Source organism: Oxyura jamaicensis, chromosome 4, assembly GCF_011077185.1.
Source record: "Oxyura jamaicensis isolate SHBP4307 breed ruddy duck chromosome 4, BPBGC_Ojam_1.0, whole genome shotgun sequence".
In the NCBI taxonomy this organism is placed as follows: Eukaryota; Metazoa; Chordata; class Aves; order Anseriformes; family Anatidae; genus Oxyura; species Oxyura jamaicensis.
The window spans coordinates 14057094-14076533 of NC_048896.1; the positions used below are offsets into that span (position 1 = coordinate 14057094).

A 19440-nucleotide genomic window follows, 5' to 3' on the forward strand; every position below is an offset into this window, starting at 1 on the left:
TAAAGACAAGTTTCTGAAGCAGACAACAGCTGGAAGCCACTGCCCACCAGGGACTCAGCTGATGCCTTGCATAAAGTACGTTGCCTTTCTTGAGGACACCGAATAAAGCCTTCCCTGGCAGCTGCTGCTGAGGAGCTTTCCATTCCCCCGCTGCTTGTCTTCTGCCAGGGAGGAAAGGCCAGGCTGCAGCACACGGGCTGCCCTTCTGCAAAACTTCCCTGAATGTTTGAACAGGACAACAAAGTCCTCAAAAGATATAGGGGTAAAGCAGGTTGGCTGAAAAAATAATTCCATTTTGATCAAAAAATAAAGTTCTGACTTCACCTAGATTCTACATGGGCAACAGACCAATAACCCTATATATATATATGTATTTACAGCACTAACAGTCTAGCAGAACCAAACAGCTTTACTAAACAGACACTGCATGGGGTTAGAATGAGACCATCCTCCAGCAGACTCCCTCCCCTGAGACCAGCCTTGTACTTAACTTCAGCTAGAGAGGCGTTTCTAACTGCGCAGGAAGCAAGTGGAGATCGTCCTCTAAAACCCCTGAAAATGGAAAGGGAAGCAAATGGAGATGAAGCATAGAGTTGAGGCTGACAGTTCATGCAAAGCTTTTTTAGCTTCCACATAAACTAGGCAACTAACCCTAACATATTCAGATTTAGCACTGGCAAAAAAAAAATAAAGGAAGTCTTTGGGGGAAAAGCAGGAAAAAAAAAAAAAAAAAAAAGACAAACCCACCACAGCAGCACACCCCTCAGGACCTCCATATGGCCAAGGGGTTCAGCAGCATTTACAGCAGAGCTCAGGAAAGGACGGCAGCACTGCTCCTCTGCAGCAGAGTCCCAGGATGACCGGGGCCAGAGGAACGCGTGCAGCTGTGCCCCCCGCAGCGCCACTCGCCACCATGCAGCAGAGCCCTCGGACTGCTAAGAACATCCCAGTGGTAAGTAAAATGAGAGCAAGCAGAGGAGTTCGTCTTGCTTCAACTTCAGATCCTCGTTTTAACTTGAGGAAATTCAATTAGTTTCTACCCAGAAGCAGTTTAGCTGCCATTGTTGGCAATCAATGGTCCCTAAATGCTGAGAAACTGGCAACTGTTCAATGTGCTGGCAGAGAGGCTTTCCTAATTAAAGATGTCACTTTTCCAGCTAATTTAAGTCTGCCATCTCTTTAAAGTACCAATTGCCACAACAAAATATGAATAGGAAATTGACTTTCTGTGCATCTGTTTTTGCAAAATACTTCCTCCGAGTCATATGTTTCAGCTGAAATGGCTGAGGTCACTTGCCGGGAGGCAAGAGCAGAGCTTTGTTCTACCTCCCCGATACCTCTCAAAGCATTTGTTTTACCTCCCCGATACCTCTCAAAGCATTTGTTTTACCTCCCCAGTACCTCTCAAAGCAAGAAAAGCAGGCAGTGGTTCAGCAGTCCAAGCGTATGGAAAAGATCTTGCTTGGCTCTCCCATCTTCGGCGAGTTGTACTGAATTGTCTGATACCGATTTTGTTAGGATAAGAGAACAACAAATTCCCACAGAATCAATGTGCTCATCTGCAACACCTCTGCTTCGATGAACAGAATTGTTAAGTTCAGGAATACAGCGGTGTCCTCATGGTGGCACAGCATTTAAGGCAATCCCAGCCACACTCCAGTCCTTTCGGTCAGAGCCCCAAACTCCACGGTCCCATAATCAGCACCCTGTGGGACAGCCAAGGGAGGGAGCACAACACATCCCAGCTGGGCTGCCTTCATCCAAACAGCTTTTGACTTTCCTCCCTCCTCCTATCTCCTATTTTCAGGTCCATTGTGAATCTGCACAAAGCAAACAACAGCACATGCCCTGCCAATTCGGACAGGGCAGCGTAGCCCCTATCTAAAGCAGCTTCCTTTGTTCCCCAAATCCCTGACCAACCAAGCAGTTAGAGCAGGACTTGAAATCTTCCTCCCCTCCAAAGGCTAAAAAGGCCATTGGATTTTGGTTTTGCAGAACACTTGATACTAGATAAGAGCCATCCACTTCGTAGTGCCAAGAACAGTAATAAACTTCCCACCTCCAGCTGGGACTTCAGGTCTCATTAGCACACACCGATTTCAGCGTGGATGGGGAACATTCGACCACCAGCGCAGTCACTCCATGAGTACTGCTGACAGGGTGCTGCGTTTCACAAGCTCAGGAACACCGGGTGGCTAGCTCGAGTTGGTTCAACAGAAGCCAGTCCTGTGTTATTTATAATTTATTAAAATGTATTTTAAATAATTCCTCTCCCACACCATCACTTGATCAGCTCTGTTTACAGTCTGTAGCGGCGGCGCAGAGGCGTGCAGCACTAATTAACCACGGGGCTCTCCCACCCCCGGGTATGACAGAACAGACCCACACTTCCTTCCTGAAATGGAAACCTCCTAACATTGGTAGGAAGGAGGGAACATTTTATACTTAGACGTGCTCTCTGTGCCAAAGCGAGTTCAGCTATTCCCTCTGAGTGTCCCCCCGGTCTCCTTCTAGAGCTGGGGAAGGACTCCTGGCAGGGCAATGGGGTGCCCAGGAGCTGCGGGAAGGGACTCCACGCCATGCTAAGGGAAGAGCGTGGGTATATCCTTTCCTCTCACTTCATTCCCTAGAAGGGAATTTCCTGGGACTCCACCTCCTCCTCTAACCCCAAAATGTGTTGGATAAGTTCAGTAGCATCAGGAGAGGTGCAACGGCAACGCCAGCCCCAAGTGATTTGTGAATAGCTCTTCCAGGCTGTGACAGCGGCAAGTTTTTCCGAGCCCAGCTCAGCAATGTCATCATTGTGCCCGGCTCCAGCCCTGGGGCTGGATGTGACCTCGGCACCCCACACCCAAGGTCAATGAGGCTTTCTTTTTTTAATTTAAGTCCCAGCGCACTGGAATGAAGGCTATGCAGAACTAACCCCTAAGCCCAGCCGCAGTGCCTTGCTGTCTGCCTTATTTGTCGGCAGCTCCCTGCCCCCTGCGCCAGGAGGGTGTCCTCCCACCCTGCACAATCCCACCACCACCGCTGGAGTCGATGCTCAGACTGTCTGCCCAACCCTGCCCCCTCCAAGGAACGGCACATTTCCACTCTCCTCTCTCCGTCACCCTCCTAAGGCACTGCTCATCGCGAGCAGCACCAAGAGAGGAGGGAAGGGAGCCGCTGTCTCACCAGGGCACCTCCAGCCCTCGCCCCCAGGACCTGCGGCTGCTGCTTTGCCATCACCCACCAGCTGCCATCCCAGGGGGCCGAGGCGAAGCACACAACCTTGTGAGAAGGGCAGAGACCAAGAGAGGGGCACAGAAGCTCTAAGGGCACCCCACGACCACGCCGGAGGCGGCGGTGAAGGAAGGATACATCGGAGGCTGGCCCATGGCTCTGCAGCTCTGCCTTGCCCAGAGCTGCACAGGACAGCAGTCCCAGCCTGCTCGCACACACAGGGACGTGATACTGCCATCTGCAGGCATCCAAACCCACAAACAAACCCGATCCCACAAGCAGCTTACTGCAGGAACAAGTCTGAAGGCAAAGCCTGGGCTGTCCCAGCAGGTGACTCTGCAGAGGAGAGCCTTGCTCAGCGCCGGGGCTGAGCCAAAGGAGCACTGGAAAGCAGGGACAGAACTACAAGGAGAAGATCAGAGTCGCAGCTCCTCATCAGACCTTGTGATTACTCAGTCTAACACCACAAATGCAATAGAGAAATGTTCTTGGCCAAGAAAATTCAAACGTTTACAATTTTATACACATATGCAAATGCGTGCATGTATAGTTTCCTGTACAAAAATAACATGTTTAGCTGCATGTTTTATATAAGAGCATTTCCTTTTAGCTGAGGCATCCATCGTACTTAGTCCAAGATGCTTTATGTACAGCAGCCATGCACCAACACCTCCCGGAGAAGCCTGTGGGGTACCACCACCTCCATCTCCTCGGTGCTAATGGAAAATCAACCTGCACAAAAACATCTGGCAAAGGACAGGAAAAGTTATTCTTTGAGGCGATGACCACGTTGAATTTGACCTTCCATGAGCACGTAACAGCCCTTTTCCACTAGGAAGACCCCGTGCTAGTGCCTCAGGTGCTGACCTGCACATCCTCACGCCCCCCTCACCCCCCAACACCTTTTGCTTGCTCCACTGGCAAAGTGAGCCACTGCCACTGCTGCTTCTCCTTCCCTTCCATTTCTTTCCACGAGTGGTCACAGGCCTTGCCCTCACAGATCTGGCTCTCCTGGCTCCCATAGGATGGAAAGAGTCCAAGCTTCGTCTTTTCTAATGCTGTCTTACCTGGTGGCAGTCCAAAGCTTTGTGCCATGGCCACACCACCTGGGGAAGGAGAGAGGAGCTAGGTGGTTTCTTGGGACTATGGGAACCTCCACCAAAAGCTGCAAGAGCAACCTCCCCAGCTACCCAGACAACCCCAGCAGATCGGACTTGCCCCTGCTGGGAGCAGCAGCTGCCAGGAGCAGCCACCAGCAGCCAGGCCCTCGCAGCCCTCCGGAGACAGCCCCAGCACGCCTCCCAGAGCTGCTCTTTGACAAAACGCCACGTGCCCGGGGACCACACTCATACCCAGACCCTAGGGAGGAGGGGGAGGGATCAAATTATTTCTGTTTAAACTATTCCCAATTTAATACTGCGGTTTGAAAGCAAAACTGAAAAAAAAAAAAAAAGTGTGGCTGCTGAGGGTGGCTTGTTCTCCAACCATCTGTGCTCCTGGCAGGAGCCATTCTGCTCCTACACACCCTTCAGCGCCTTCTGCTCCCTGACGTGTTACACAACTGTACAGCAAAGAAAATCAACAGAATGAGCGAGTGGCCAAGTACCCAACTACCAGCATGCCTGCTGCTCCCCATCACCTCTGCCCCGAGCAGGGGGCTTGCTCCTCAGCACCTGACAGCAGAGAACCCCCAAACCTTCTTCCTCTCTCCTTCCTGTATTGCTCCTCCCCACCCAAATCAGGATTTGCCCTCCAGAGCCATAACTAACTCACTCTCACAGCCAGGACACCCGCTGCAGTTGCACAGCCTCGCACTGCACCAATATCGGTGACCATCAGTTCAGCCTTCCTCCCATCTTGTGGGTGAGCTGCTCTCCACCTCTGCTTTTTGGTTTTGGTTGTTGTTGCTGTGCAAAGCTCACTGAACGCCCGAGTCTGGATCCCTAATTTCCATATGCTCCATCATTTGGATTCAGGATCTAAAATTACCTTGGTTGCCACAGAAATAGGAGCTTACCATTCCCTTTTGCCTTGCAATTAGGTCTCTAAATCACTTAATTGTGGGAGCCAGATTTTCTAGTGGAGCTCATTCATAAGCAGAGGGAGCCAGCTGCAAAATATTTATCACGGTCCAGATTCTCTCAAGTTTTCAGCATTTGGATCACAGGGTTTTGTCCTGATCCAGGCCTAGGACTAATGACTGAAAAATCCTGGAGGCCAGATAAATCAGGAATCATTTCCATCAGCAAGCACAGCCTTGCAAGCACAGCACTTCAGGAAGTGCTGCACCCCGCCAATCCTTGCGCTGAAACGGGAATTTAATCCTTCAAACTCCCTCACCCTTCTGCAAACTGCAAGGCTTGATATGGAAAGGTGCTCAACAATTATTCCAACAGCCATTTGTACTTTTTTTTTTTTTTCCCTAATTAGCTGGCCGAAAAATCCATTAGCATAAAATTTATCAGTGTGATCGTTTAGGTACCTTCTTTCAAAGTTGGTAATTAGGAGCGCCTTCTGTGGAGGCTCTCTCTAGCATAGTCATTTTATCAGCTCTCTCAGAAACCACACGTACACAGTTCCAGACTAAAATAGCCTCCAAGCACTGGAGAACTAGCAGTATTTGGTATAAATCACTTTTTCTCCCCTACATTTGTGATTTACAGTGATTAAATTTACAAGCCAGCCATGCACTACCAGGAGTAGGCACACCTTGTGGTAGGTGCTCAGTGGGTACTACAAGGAGCAGTCCTGTACTCCTACTGAGTCCTTACCTTGTCATCAGTTCTCTGTAAACAAACAGCCACATTAGTTATGCTCTCTTAAATAACTATTTACTAGAAAATCATAATCATCTAATAAAAAGGAGTTATTTTCTGAAGTGGATCTAATTAACAGCGTTAAAGACCAGCGACGACATTTGTACCTGGACTCCATTAGGGAGCTCTGCGTAGGAAAGGGGACGGGGCAAAGGATCAAAAAGCACCTAGGTGATTTGTGAGGGCACGTTCCACGGGAAATCAATGGGATTTAAGTGCTCAGAAACCTACCTCTCTTTTCAAAATGCAATTCATATAATGATTTTCTCTAATTATTGGGATACCACAAAGAGCACTGCAATCATCCAAACAAATCCCTCTTGCATTGCTGCCAAAGCTTTTCTTTTCTCTCCATATGCAGAAAATACAAGTTAATAACCTGAAATACATCCCAGATTTCAGCGAGTCCAAATCCTGAAGTGAATTTCTGGGCAGGTGCACACAGCAGGGCTGAGAAATAGAACAATTTGTTCCTCCCAGATCACCCATCTGCAGGTCTACCTGGGTGATGGAGGATTTTTAGGACCAACTCCTCGTCATCGGTAGAACCGACTTCTCTTTTGTCTGTGTGTCAGAGCTTTAACATCTTTTAAACATCATTTCTTCGTATTTATGACCGAGGAACAGTTCAATAAGGCGGCCCACTGAATCATCTCACTTTCTCCGGGGAGAATTGTGCAGGCTAACAGCATCTCCAGCCCCAAACGTCCTTCAGGCAGCAATGAAAAATGAAGGAGGCTGCCGAGCGCTTACTGCGGTGACATGAGTTACCTCTCTGAACAGTTCTCAGTGCAAAGCAGGACGCTCACTGGAGTCGTACGGAAAGGAGAAATTTCTGTTCGCTTCCAATGGATCGGAATGACTCGCTTGGCTCCAAACTTCCAAGCATCAACATCCATGGCCATACACAACTAACTTCAGAGGACCAGGGAAACCCCGATTCACAAAACAACACTTGGAGGCTGTCAGGGGTTTTCTGTAACTGATCATTTGCTTTAAGTTAAGAATCCTTGTTCAGCTGCACGGCAGATCAGTTTCTGGCTACAGAAGCAGCATTCCAAAAATGCTGCTTATTGTACTAATACTCCAGAAGCGAGTACGCTGGCTGGTATTAGAAATCATAGGAACATTATTTACCTCTATTGAATACTGATCTAGATGCTTAGCACATGAAATGCAGCTTAATTAAGTGATTTTATCTACGAAACTTTGATTTGATAATAAGGAGTTTAAATATTAGCTAGTATTTTCTTTTTTCAAGCATTTCAATTATTATTAATAATAGAGTGGGTGTTATTGCAGTAGTAATTCCTCATGCCAGTGGAAAGGACTTTTAATATAAATTCATAACGATACCATTGTGTGGACCAGATTCTAATCTGGAAAGCCTGCTGTGCGTCTGAAATTGGCGTTCACGAGTCAGAACCCGGCCTCTTCCTGTGAATACTGCTCCTGTTCCTGACTTCCCCTCCGAAAACAACCAGCAGTGCTAACTGCATGCTGCCATCAGACTACACACCCACAGGGGCTGGTGTTTAAACATTTCCATTTGTTGCATCATGAGCTGGATCTACTTACGTGCTTTGTTAGATCAAAGGCCATCTTCTCTGAATAAGGCAATCACATTTTTTCTGTGCGTTATATTAAAGACAAACATATGGCTACAGGTGGTGTACTTGTGTTGATACGTACAATCGTGATCAACAGAGATCAATCGTACAATACGAACAATCGTGATCAACAATCGTGTGATCAACAGCGAGTCCCGCAAAGCCAGGCCCTGCCAGGGGTCAGTGCTGGGGCCTCCCAGGCACATCGTTCTCACTTTTTGCCACCAGGCTGCCTACCGGAGCAAGTCAGCACTGGACTGGTGCTTAATTCGGAACGTTTCCAACCTGTGCTTGGAACACGTTCTGGGTACCTCACTCAGGAAGGAAGTATTCCACCAAAGGTAGGCAGAGGCATGCCCTGTGTCCGTACCACAGCTGAGGGAGAAAAACAGATGGTTGCTTAAAACACAGGGCAACTAGGGGAGGAATATTGTATTCGTAGTTCCACCCCAGAGATGGCAAGCAAGAGAGGAACTCGGGCCAACAATGCTCCCTTCGACTCTGGTAAGCTTCACAAATAGCTCCTCTCCCAGAAGAAGTCCAAGCACAGCCCTGGCCTGTAGGGTTTCTACATCTTCCTTGGGTTCACAGCTTCACAGAGAAGGCAGCTTCACATGGGCATTGACAGTAGGGTGTACAGCTGCTGGATGCTCTAGATTGAGAAATTTTCTTCACGCGATTCCCTGAGCAGCTCTTCAAAGCTGATTTCAAACGGCAGGGCAGCCCCCTTTTGGCCAGCAACCTGGCGAGCTGAGGAAAAACCTCACCTGTCCTCCTCTAGTATGGGAAGCAGCAAACTCTCTGAGCTTGACTTGCAGAAACGGGACGATTATGACAGTTCTCCTAGTTTCAGGACAAAATTTCCAACTAAAAATAGCGCGGCAAATCAGCACTGCAGTAATTCAGCTTTCCCAGCAACACAGCAACCCCAGAGCGGGAGCACCTCTGGCCAGGGAGCTGCATCTGCACAGCCCCGGGTTTAGCTCACAGCCTGCAAACCGAAATCATTCGGCATGTGGAGTACGCACGTTGTGCACGTGGGTGAGCGCGCACGTTTCCATGCTTTATGTCCGTGTATTCCACCCCTCCTCCAGGAATTAAGCCAAATGGTGACCACAGCGTGTTATTTAAATATCAGCAGGGATTAGAAGGTTCAGAAAGACCCCAAGCCCCACAAAGTGATGCTAAGCAAGATTATTTCCTGGCAGCGTGTGGATACAAGTGTAAGCTGATTGTACATTTTCATGACCTACATCTGTACGTAAGGAAGAGCCCTCTGCCAACAGAATCAAATCAAACTGTACACTTCCCAGTGCTGGATCCAACTCCCCTTCTCCCTTCCTTTCTCTTTAACGAACAAAAAGGGGAGAGATAAGAGATAGACTTCGGCAGCTGAAACAAGGTGGAACTGCTGAGCTGTACGAATAACCACGATGTTGAGTCAATGACATTCAGAGCACTAACAGCGGGGATCAATTGAAAAAAGGTAGTAAGAAGTGTGAGTCTGAAGGTAGATACAAGGTCAAAGCAGCTGGTGGGAGAAAGCTGAGCAATAGAGGGGGGGAAAAAAAAGCAGAAACCCAGAGGGACCATTCACATTCACAGCACAACATTCTCGCAGGCGTTGGTATGCTCCTGCCTACTTACTGGTAATTTATATTATACTGCCTAAAACTAAAAGAGGAAAGAAGCACTGCTAATTATAACAGGGTGCTACACATACAGAGCAGTGCCATCGCTATTCCTTGCAGGTCAAGGGAAGGCATCCCGTGTTATTCTGCTCAAAAGAGGCTAAATAATGCAGGAACTCTGTTTGCAAAATCATACAAGCAAAACAAATGTCATTTTTCATGCACGGAGCAGTTACATTTCCTCACGCATACAATCCTTAATAATTAAAGGAACCGTGATGTCAGGAATAAAGCTGCCAAAACGAGGGGCTGAGGACAGCTTCTGTATTCAGACTGTGAACTAGTGCTTTACACGGAGGGTGTAATACGTGGATGCAAGACACAAGCAGAAACAACATCAAGTGACCTGTGAGATATCCTCAGCGTTACGCAAAGACCTTCGATCAGTGCCACTGCTCGTCTTTATCCAGATAGAGGCACGCCTGCGTGTGCGAGCAATCGCTACCTCCAGCATCCACGGGGTTACGTTTTTTAGTGTTGGAAACCGAGCTGGTGCTGGACTGTTTGTAACACCACGTCCAACCCTGCCAAAAAGGCTTCTAACGCTAAAGTCGAGGGATAAAATGCACTGGTCGGAGCATGTTTTCCTCTGCCCAGATTAAGAGCTGTTCAATGGAAACATAATAGAATCTGTAAATCTCCCCCGACTCCGGAGCAGCTATCTGACACTGAAGATGCAGAGCTGTCACGGCGGAGATAACCTGCACGCTGAGCAGGGAGCATCCAGGTGCGGATAATGCATCATCCGACAGCGCTCGAGTTGAAAAATAAAACATAAAAATTTAAACCAAAATGAAACAGAAACTGGCCACGCTGCACACTGCCTCCAGCTTTACATTAACTAGGCACAGGAACGTATTACCTGCTCCGTCCTTAACAACAAGCTGCCAAACAAGCCACACATCTTGAAACCCTGTATGTGCAATAACCAGCACCAGCCCTACCCGTCAGTCGGAATCCTAAACTTTTCAAGTTTCCCTTTGGCTTCAGCGAGGCTGCAAAACCATTCCAGGAGCAGGACCTGGGGCTTTGTGCCTTTTCTCTCCGGAAGAGCCTCCAGGACTACTTCGTACATCCCCCTGTCCTTTCACCCTCTGACCCTGGCACTGAGGCTCAGCCCCTGGCTCTCAGGAGCCTCCGCTCCTGCCACCACTGCAGATGAACGCCCACTATGGTTTAGGGCCAGACCCCGCAGTCCTCCACGCAGCCACGCCGCCTGTTACGGTTTAGACGAGTTGCACGCTGGTAAGAAACGAGCCCCAGGGGGATCTGAATTTCAGCGCTGCAGATGGATGACAAAACCCTCCCTTGTTCACCTCATTAGGGTACTGATGATTTCTTAGCACAGGAGAGTCAGAGGAACAGAAATGGGATCGGCTCCAGCACAAAGCATGGGAAGGGAACCAGACCCAGCCCTGCAGCTCCTTCCGAATTCAGGCAAAGAACACACAACACAAACGTCCACTGGCTGAGAAAATTAAAGAGAGGAAACCAACCAGAAAAAGCAACACGTCAATATTGGGAAGAGGCTAAAAATGTAAGGGCAGCCACAGTCCAGACCTGACAACCCTCTGCATACTAAAGCCTACAGCCAGGTTTTGTCATTAAATACGAAGTGACTGCACATAATAAGTACCCCCCTTCCTTATGGCTCTTTCAGCAGTCCTGTCCTGGTCGGCATTAGCTGAAGCTTCATTAAAACAGGCAAATGTTACAGGTCCAGCTTTTGCAGTGCCTTGCAGAAGGAAAAGGTAGAGATCTGAGCTAATTAAGAAGACGTTTAATCCAATAATTGTAGTGTAAAAAGGGACCGAAGGTTTGATCAACTGAATTAACAACTTCACTTTTGATCTAGCCGAGGGAAACCCACAAAAGATCAGAAGCAAGTTTTACATAGCCCCTTAGCATCTACAACTAGCCCTGAGATGTCAGCTCTTGTCACCTACGTTGGACACAAATCACAAGTTCTTATTACACCTGCCGAGATCCCCCTGAAGAGGCACGGGATTTCCTCCCCACCTTACCTCTTCTCGAGGGAGAGGCAGGGTTCCTGCTGAACGCGCATACCCAAACAAATCAGCGCGGTCAAGACCTGCGTGGACGTCGTTAGCACACAAATAAAACTCCAGAAACACTGGAGAGAAGAACGCAAAAGGTGGTTTGCAATAAAGGCAGGAATGATCTGCACCTAAAAAGGTCAAACCCTTGTCAGAGCAAGAAAATTTATGGAATACCTGTAAGCATCAGGACCTGCAGATTAAACTAAAAACACGTGCTTGTTTTAACTGAGGGCAGGTGGAGCCTGCGTCTTCAGCACTGACAGGAAAATGGCAACCGCGGGGCCTGCCGGATGGGCGGACAGAGATCTCGCTGGAAACCAACCCCCCCGTGAGCCGATTGGGAAGGCAGGCAGGTGTGCTCTGACAAATACCTCCCCCACCGCGAGCAGGAGCGCGCACACGCCGCAGATCTCAAGATGTGCACGCAGAACGCTGCTTTTCCCAGGATTTCTATTATTTTAGCTTTATAAAATTAGTGTGCTAAGTTAGTTTACGGCCTGCCAGTTGGCTGCGTTTCAGAGCTATTGCAGCCCACACAGCTCGATTTTTTTTTAAAAGCATGGGAAAATGTATTAAGATGTCTAAACAACGCCATAATCTTGATTAAAACTGAATTACCCCAATCCTTTTTCTATTAGGAAGGAATTAGCATGCTAACCCCACTGTTCTGACAACTGACACATTTTTAAAGGAGAATTCAAGATGTCTTTATCTACCCCTCACCACCAACGTGTGTATTTTATGCAACGTGAGCATTCACAAGACTGGCGCCAGCAAACACCAGCCCTCCTTCCCCAGCAAGCCCCAAGCTGGTTTCCCCAAACCCCGTTTCCCTCTGCAGCCCTTCGGCTACACCTCCGACCCTGTGCCAAGCTCCAAGCTGGAGGTCAGTAAGGTTTTTGTAGTGCAAATGTAGACCACCACAACTGCTTTGAGAGGAGGGGAAGCACATACCTCTCCTGTGCTCAACTGACGGCTCACCAGATCTCCAAGACCAGAAGCGGCGATTCGAGTGTCAGCCCCTGAACGCGGCTGCACACCAAGCACGTGCATGCACACAGCACGCGCTGCCGTCAGCCAGAGCCCCCAGGATACAAAGCACGAGGCTGAAGCTGGCTCCTCTAAAGGCAGCCCGTCACAGACAGGCCTTCGCAGTGTCACAGGTGAACCACATGTGTAACAAACGTGTCTTTGGCAGCAGTTGCCCACTGACAACCTTGACCCTCCGCAGCCCCCGAAGGGGTGAGACTTCTCCTGCAGCTGCCCTGTGCTGAGCTCAGTCACAAAGCGCAGGGCACAACAGCCCCAGCACCTCTTCTGAGGCAACTCCCAATACCTTAGCCGATCTCCTTAATTTAATTATCCTCTAGCAAAGAGGAAGAAATGGGATTAAATTCTCTCTCCACCCCCTGCAGTTTTCTCCTTCCTGACCATCTCAGCATCCTCCCGGACAGAGGAGGCCTCTCCCAGCCACCTGGATCCAGGACTTGCCTGTCCCAGGGCACACCTTGGCCCTGACACCTGGACCTGTCCTCTCCCCTCTCTGCTCCAGGCAATTCCAGACTCCCTGTACCCCCCACCCCCACGGCAGCTTTATGCTCACAGACTGCCTTAGAAGCCTGTTTCCAAGCCAAACCAACCCAAGGTAGAAACAGCAGGCAGAGGTACACGACCAGGCAGGCAGCCTGCACAGAGCATCGCATCACCATTCTGCGGCTGGCTCCCAGCACCTCACTCCCCCTTGCTCCGCACTGCGCCTGTCCGCTGAGACCTGCCCGATGCCAAGGCCCCCTGGCACTCTGACATCCCTCCGTGGCAGCCCACAGCCCTGATCCCATGTCATCCCACAGCACTGAGGCAGCCCAGCAGATCCAAGCCCTCCTGCACCCAGAGAGGAACCACCTCCAGCTGTGACTGCCCGGCAAGCACCACCTGCAGCAGGCACAGGCTCCTCCTTTATCCTCCATTCCTTTCACTCCTTTCCCTAACACTCCCCAGACTTTGGCACACCCTCCTTAGCCAAGCGAGGAGCCATGCCCATAAACCTTGGACCAATGCTGCCAGATTCAACCTGGCCAGCACAGGAAAGCAGGGTCACCGGGATGCTGGGTGAGCAGAGCTCTGCGCGTCTCTTCCTCTCCGCTGAGCACCGAGGCTGCGGATGATGTTGTCATAACTACATCTGCGTCTGCAATGAAGTGCAAGCTCTTACTCACCTCTCTTTTTATTAGATAAAAATCCTCTCGAAATTGGTAAATTAATGGCTACACGCCAGGCTTGCAGCCCTACGGACACGAGCAGAAATCTTAACGGGGTTTGTTCCAAACTTCCTTTGCTGGTAATAACCCTACAGAAACAGGCAAGTGATGCCACATCTCATCCCTACTGTGGATTTGGACTTTTTAAGTTGTATTGTAGGATATTCTGTTTCTCAATGAAGATCTTTTTAAACATTATGCTTATAGCAGTAACAGAGCTTAAACTTACTTTTTATGGAGTATTTCTAAAATCCCCTCCAAAACAGCAGATCGCCAGCTCCCATGGCTGCCATTAAATGTCAGCGTTTGACAGTTTCCATACAGCAGCATCTAAGACAACAGTTTCTGTCTGTAATTAGGACAGTAACTGTTGTACATTTGTGCTCGCTGTTGGCAAACAGTGGCTTTTAAAGGCAGGTTACTGGAGAGACCGAGGTCTGGAAGAACAAGGTTTGGGGGTGTCTTCCTTGGGCTCTGCAAAACCTGAATGCCCTGGTGAAATCTGGCTTTTTGGTTTTTTACACAGAGATGGGAAACGTTTGGAAAAAGTTAACTAATTCACAACCAAAACCTTATTTTCATTTTGTTGTTTACACAGGACAAATGTTACCAAAAGTTTACTTATTCATCTACGCAACTTTTTTTTTATTAAAAGGAATCTCGGAGAGCCAAACAAAGGTCGTTCTCTCTTCTTGCAGGAGCTGGCAAGCTGGTCACACAGCTCCTCAGCAGCATTAATGGATGAGCAAAATCAGGGTGTTCACTCTTTTCCCTGCTCCCTCCTTTTCCCTTTTCTGGTTATTTGTTCCCAGTGTGCAATAATCCCAATAAATTCCCATCAGCAGACCTGCTTCCTAGCCTGCAAAACCTTCAAATTTCGGCACTTCTTACTGGAACAAAAACAAATACACCTTTTTTTTTGGCCCAGCAAGGAATAAATGTACATCCACACATGAACACGAGCCAGCAGACAAGACGACTAATATGGGATGTGGAGGAAAAGGACATACAGCCGTTGATCTTACCACCGCCCAGCTGCTCTCCAGCATCCCAGGAAAGTCTCCAGTTGTCTCTAGCAGGGAAAAGTGTCTCAGTGTAGTCTCGTGGACCTGCACACACAGACATAGGCAAACCTGAAACCATGTGCCCCTCGTGTTCTGGCTCTTTCCTCCTCAGATGCAGCCCTCATCCAGGTAGCCAGATTGCAGTGTGGGCTGGCTGTGCCGTTAGTCAGAGTGGCAAGGTGCTAGAAATAAATGTTGGTAAACTTTGAAGTGCCATGCACACATTGTTTTCGGTACACAACGAGAAGCTCCTTAAGTTTATGTAAATACCCCCCTCACCCACCTACAAGCCTCTCAAAGCTTGTCTGAAAGACAAATTGAGGGCTGACACCTGTCCTTTGGCAAAAGCTCCAAGTCTCAAGAGCTTTGCAAAGCTACCCTTAATGTTTGTGGCACACTTCAACGGGATTTTGTGCTTGCACTTGTGACACCACAGCTGAATTCAAATAGACTGCCAGAGCAGCAGCTAGGGCAAGCCATTTCTTCTGATGCTCAGAAAGCAAAGGTATTTTACAATGTAAGAAGCGAGTCCCAATTTAATGACTCCTCAGTGTTCCTAAAAGAATTGCAATTTTGAGAATGTATAAAAGAAAATATGCCGGACATGCTAATTGCATCTCCTGTCCTCAAAGCCCAGAAGGGAAAGCAATTATCACCTGCACTCAACAGGCTACAGCACCAAAACACCCATCAGCATAAGGCAGCAGCTTCGGTAGCACATCAGCTAAAGTCCGTTGCCTTTGTGCAACGAGCAGCTGAAAAAAGTTCTCTCAACGAGACAGCAGCGAGGGAAAACACGAGCGACTACAGCTGGCATCGTACGCTGCAGCTGAGGACAGGACAACACGTTCTTTGAAGGAATACACAAGAGGAAAACCAAAGCTGCCTCTTCCTTATCCATGCCCCACCCCTGCTGACCACAAACACATTCAAGGACTTCTCAGAGTCGTAAGACAGGAGGGCAGAGAGGGTCAGCAGCAGCTGGTGCTGGGACCAAGCCGTCTCCTCCATCACACGTGTGCCCTGTCCCGTCCTGTACGTCCCAGCCTGGCTCTCCGGGGCTCTGGCAGCACGGAGGAGGCAGCACAGCAGAGCCGCAGCTGCTGGGACTGCCCCTCCCTGAGCACCTCTGCTTTGCCCAGAGCTGCTCGTCTCCACACCGCTCGTGGGGCACCCGCACAGAGCAGTGCAGCTGAACAGAGGCACGGGACGCGCCTCTTCTCAGCGGTATGGAAAACGAGAACACCTGTGGTAAGGCAAATTTGTTCTCCAAGCAGTGTTTTGTTAGGCTTCCTGAAAAACAAACAAACAAACAAACAAACAAACAGGAAATAAGTGTTGTGCACGTGATGAGAGCAAAGTGGGCAGAAGCCGGATTTATCAGGTGTAGGAGCTTGAACAATTACAGCCAGCTCTTTGAAGGTGAGTGCCCAGCTCGCTTTTGGACCAACCCTGTTTACGACAAGCACTGCAGGCCAGTAGCTTTGAATTTATTTCAGTGACTTAAAAATCTGGACGTACTTTTTTACCTTATGGAAACAGAAGAACTTGCTGGTGATAAACAAACGCAAGAGAAAAAAAAAAAAAAAAAAAGAGAACTGACAAAGGGAGGAAGATGGAGAAAATCAATTGTGTGAAGAGTCAAGCACAGAAGTAGTGCCCGTGCCAACCACCACCCATCGTTTCAGAAAAGGAAGGAGGCAGGACGAGGCCAGGGCTGCCCTTGGCACCTCACCGGCCCTGCCACGGGGAAGGCGATGGAGAGCCAAGCGAGGGCACTGCGCTGAATGCACCTCGACGTGGTCTGCATTCACCTAGCAGTGCCAGCTCCTCTGACTTCAGGCAAGCGACTAGGTGTGCAGACTGCATCCTGCTGACATGAACGTTGGTGTCTGTCTCAAGCTAAAGCTTCCAGGCCCTCCTGCTCTTACACACCTCCTAATGGATGTGACAGCCCGGCCAGCGTGCCAGCACCACTGCGCTGTGTTCACAGGGGGGCTGATCTCGATGTATTCCACCCACCCACACAATCCTCCAAAAGCAAAGCATTTTTTCCGAATCTGTCATCTCAGAGGCACACTCACAGCGCAGATGTGCTTAGGAAGCATCAGCGTGCAGAGCGATTTGTCACTACCACCGTGCCCGCTTTGGGCAGGGCAATGAATGCTGCAACTTCCACGTCAAGTTGAGTTCTTGTCTTTCTGAGACTTAAACTACCTGCTCTGTCCAACCAAGAAGACTTCTCAGTCTCTAGCACGTCAGATTAGCTGGCCTGTTGAAGACAACGTGTGTTTTATGGAAACCTACAGACCCAAACATCCTTTATCTTTACCCTTAACTCTGAGGCAGGGCTTGAAAGATTTTGACATTTTACAAAAGCAGGTCCACAGCAGAGAAAGAGCCCTGAGTAGGACACAAATATCCAAGTGTACACTTTGCTATCTTGCAGCCAAATCTGGAGGATTACCTTTTACCTCAAGAGTAATTTTTCAAGAAAAAGCTCCCTTTCTTTTTTTTTCCTTGGTCACGGAAGATGCTGAATTGCCACAGATGGCCGTTTGTTTTCATTTTGTGCATTTCACGCAGTACATTTTATAGATTATTCTAGTTAATTAAATTAACAAAATTAATTCCAAGTTCAAATGTTGAGCCTGCCCTATCTTTGCAACACTCCAGCACGGCGGGGGCAGCACGGTTTGAACAGCCTGGGGAGCACAACAGCAGACAGCATCAGCTCCCCGGTTTCTGTACAGTAAGAGTAGCATTGCCTATTTATTTTCCAAGGGCTTTTTCAGAATTGTTCATACTCACGTATTGTTCTCCTCTTCCCAGGCTGCCTTTGCCGATGCTGTTATTCAGACGCACGCCTGTGCAGGTGACAGATAACAAAGCGCCAGGCACGGGGCACTTCACAGGGCAGAAGATAATTCACCTCGCTACAGGATGGCTGCAACGGCATGACAAATGCTCCCTTTGCAGAGTCAGCAGAACGGCACTTCTAAAGGAAACTTTAAGAAGGAGCACTTATAACCCACTCCCCCCACGAGAGTGTTACTTGAAGGAAATAATGGAAATAAATGGAAAATGAAAACGCTCCCCACACCGTACTGCGCTGGGTATTTCGGTTACTGCTCTCTGTATGCACATCCCTCATCTTTGTTAAGCAACCAAATCAGGTTTTAGACTTTCCACAATGCAAAGAAAGGCTGCAGCGGGGTGGAATAAAGGATGGTAGGAGAACAGGAGAGAGGCGGGGGAAATACAGGGATATCTGCTGCTCCTGGACAGCTGCACAAGCCCAGGGTGCTGCAGGCAATCCTGCAGCTACACAGAATCCAGGGCTGCAGCAGTCCAGGATCTTTTTGCCCTCCCCAAAGTGGAGAAGATAAAAAGAAAACGATACAGGGAATGGTGTGTGGTTTTTGTTTGTTTTAATGCAAAGGAAATAGTTTGCAAATTTTTAGAAACAAAAATCAACTAAAACCAACCCAGCTAATGTACTTTTCTGTCTCCCCACTGTGAACAAATAAACACATTTCCAGATAAAGGTGCATTAAGTAGAAAAGAAGGCACAGTCCCTCCGCCAACTGCAGTCAGCCTTGCCTTTTGCATCAGCCCAGAAATGAGCAAGGACTGATGGAAGGTGATAAGCGAGGAACAGCAAATCTGCAATGCCCAGGGATTTCCCTAGCAGGCTAAGACAACAATCAACCACCCAGCATTTCACATCTACACCTGCTATTCCTCACGAACATGCCCTTTCTCCCCTAATACAATCATGACTGGTGTGACCTTTGGAGTTTCCCATACCAGCTGTTGTCGATTCTTTTGAGCACTGCATCTCTAAATGCAAATGCTTTTCTAAGCATCCTACAGTTAGATCTTTTGGTATAAAGCCGCTTTGTCTCTACATTCAAATAAAATACAACACCTTTTTCGGTGTTTATTACTGTGTATACGAACAGTTAGCAACTTTCATAAAACACGACAGGTTCCTCTAGAAGGCTGGAAAGTTTTGTAAATTGATGGATTTCTGGCATTTGAGAGATGACATTTGAAGCTATTTGAAAAATAGCTTGGTTTGGGTGGTTTTGGTGTGTTTTTTTGTTTGTTTGTTTGGGGAGGAGCTTGCTTGTTTCTACTGTTGTCTACTTTTTCCATCAGACTAAAAGCTCAACTGCCCACAGGTTGCAGTGTGCTATTTTAACAGGACTAGAGCAAGCAATGACGGAAGAGCTTTATGATGTCTGACCTGATCATTACCCAGCCCTTCCAATACTCTGATAGCAAATGCTGCACTTGAAACATCTCAACAGGAACCAACTTTCAGAACAAATGAGCCCAAGCCCCATAGCTACCAGCTCCTTTTAGAAGCTTTAACCCCGAACCTTCCCCCTGCCTCCAAGAAGTGCAGCACTCGCACTGCCCACGTGTGCACGGAGCAGCCCCAGGCCCACAAACCTAGCAGACACACGCCTGTAGAGAAGGGAGCAGTGCCAGCAGGGCAAAATTCAGTCTGGGTTGCCTTCAAATTCTGGAGCAGAAGAGAAGTCAGTGCTTTAACCACACCTCCCATGGATGCAGCATCACCACCAGTCTTACATTTTTCTCTTTCTTCGGAGAGAGAAGATGCATACATGCAGAAAGACAGCTTTCTTAAAATATTAGGTGCAACACTGCTGGTGGACTGCTACGAAGATGACCACGAGTTCCTTGTAT

At 48.5% G+C, this 19440-nt stretch overlaps 1 protein-coding gene across 10 annotated transcripts in view; it reads right to left on the reverse strand.

Moving 5' to 3' along the window:
* The window catches only part of IL1RAPL2 (interleukin 1 receptor accessory protein like 2), a 344696-nt gene that overhangs the window by 270777 nt on the left and 54479 nt on the right, over positions 1-19440 (reverse strand). For 5 of the 10 annotated variants that reach the window (XM_035325341.1, XM_035325345.1, XM_035325342.1 and 2 more), the window contains one exon: positions 14683-14766. The exons of the other annotated variants lie outside the window; for them this stretch is intronic. In XM_035325341.1, coding sequence (XP_035181232.1) covers positions 14683-14766 — 84 coding nt within the window. The remainder of the gene's footprint in view (positions 1-14682; positions 14767-19440) is intronic. 10 annotated transcript variants of the gene reach the window in all.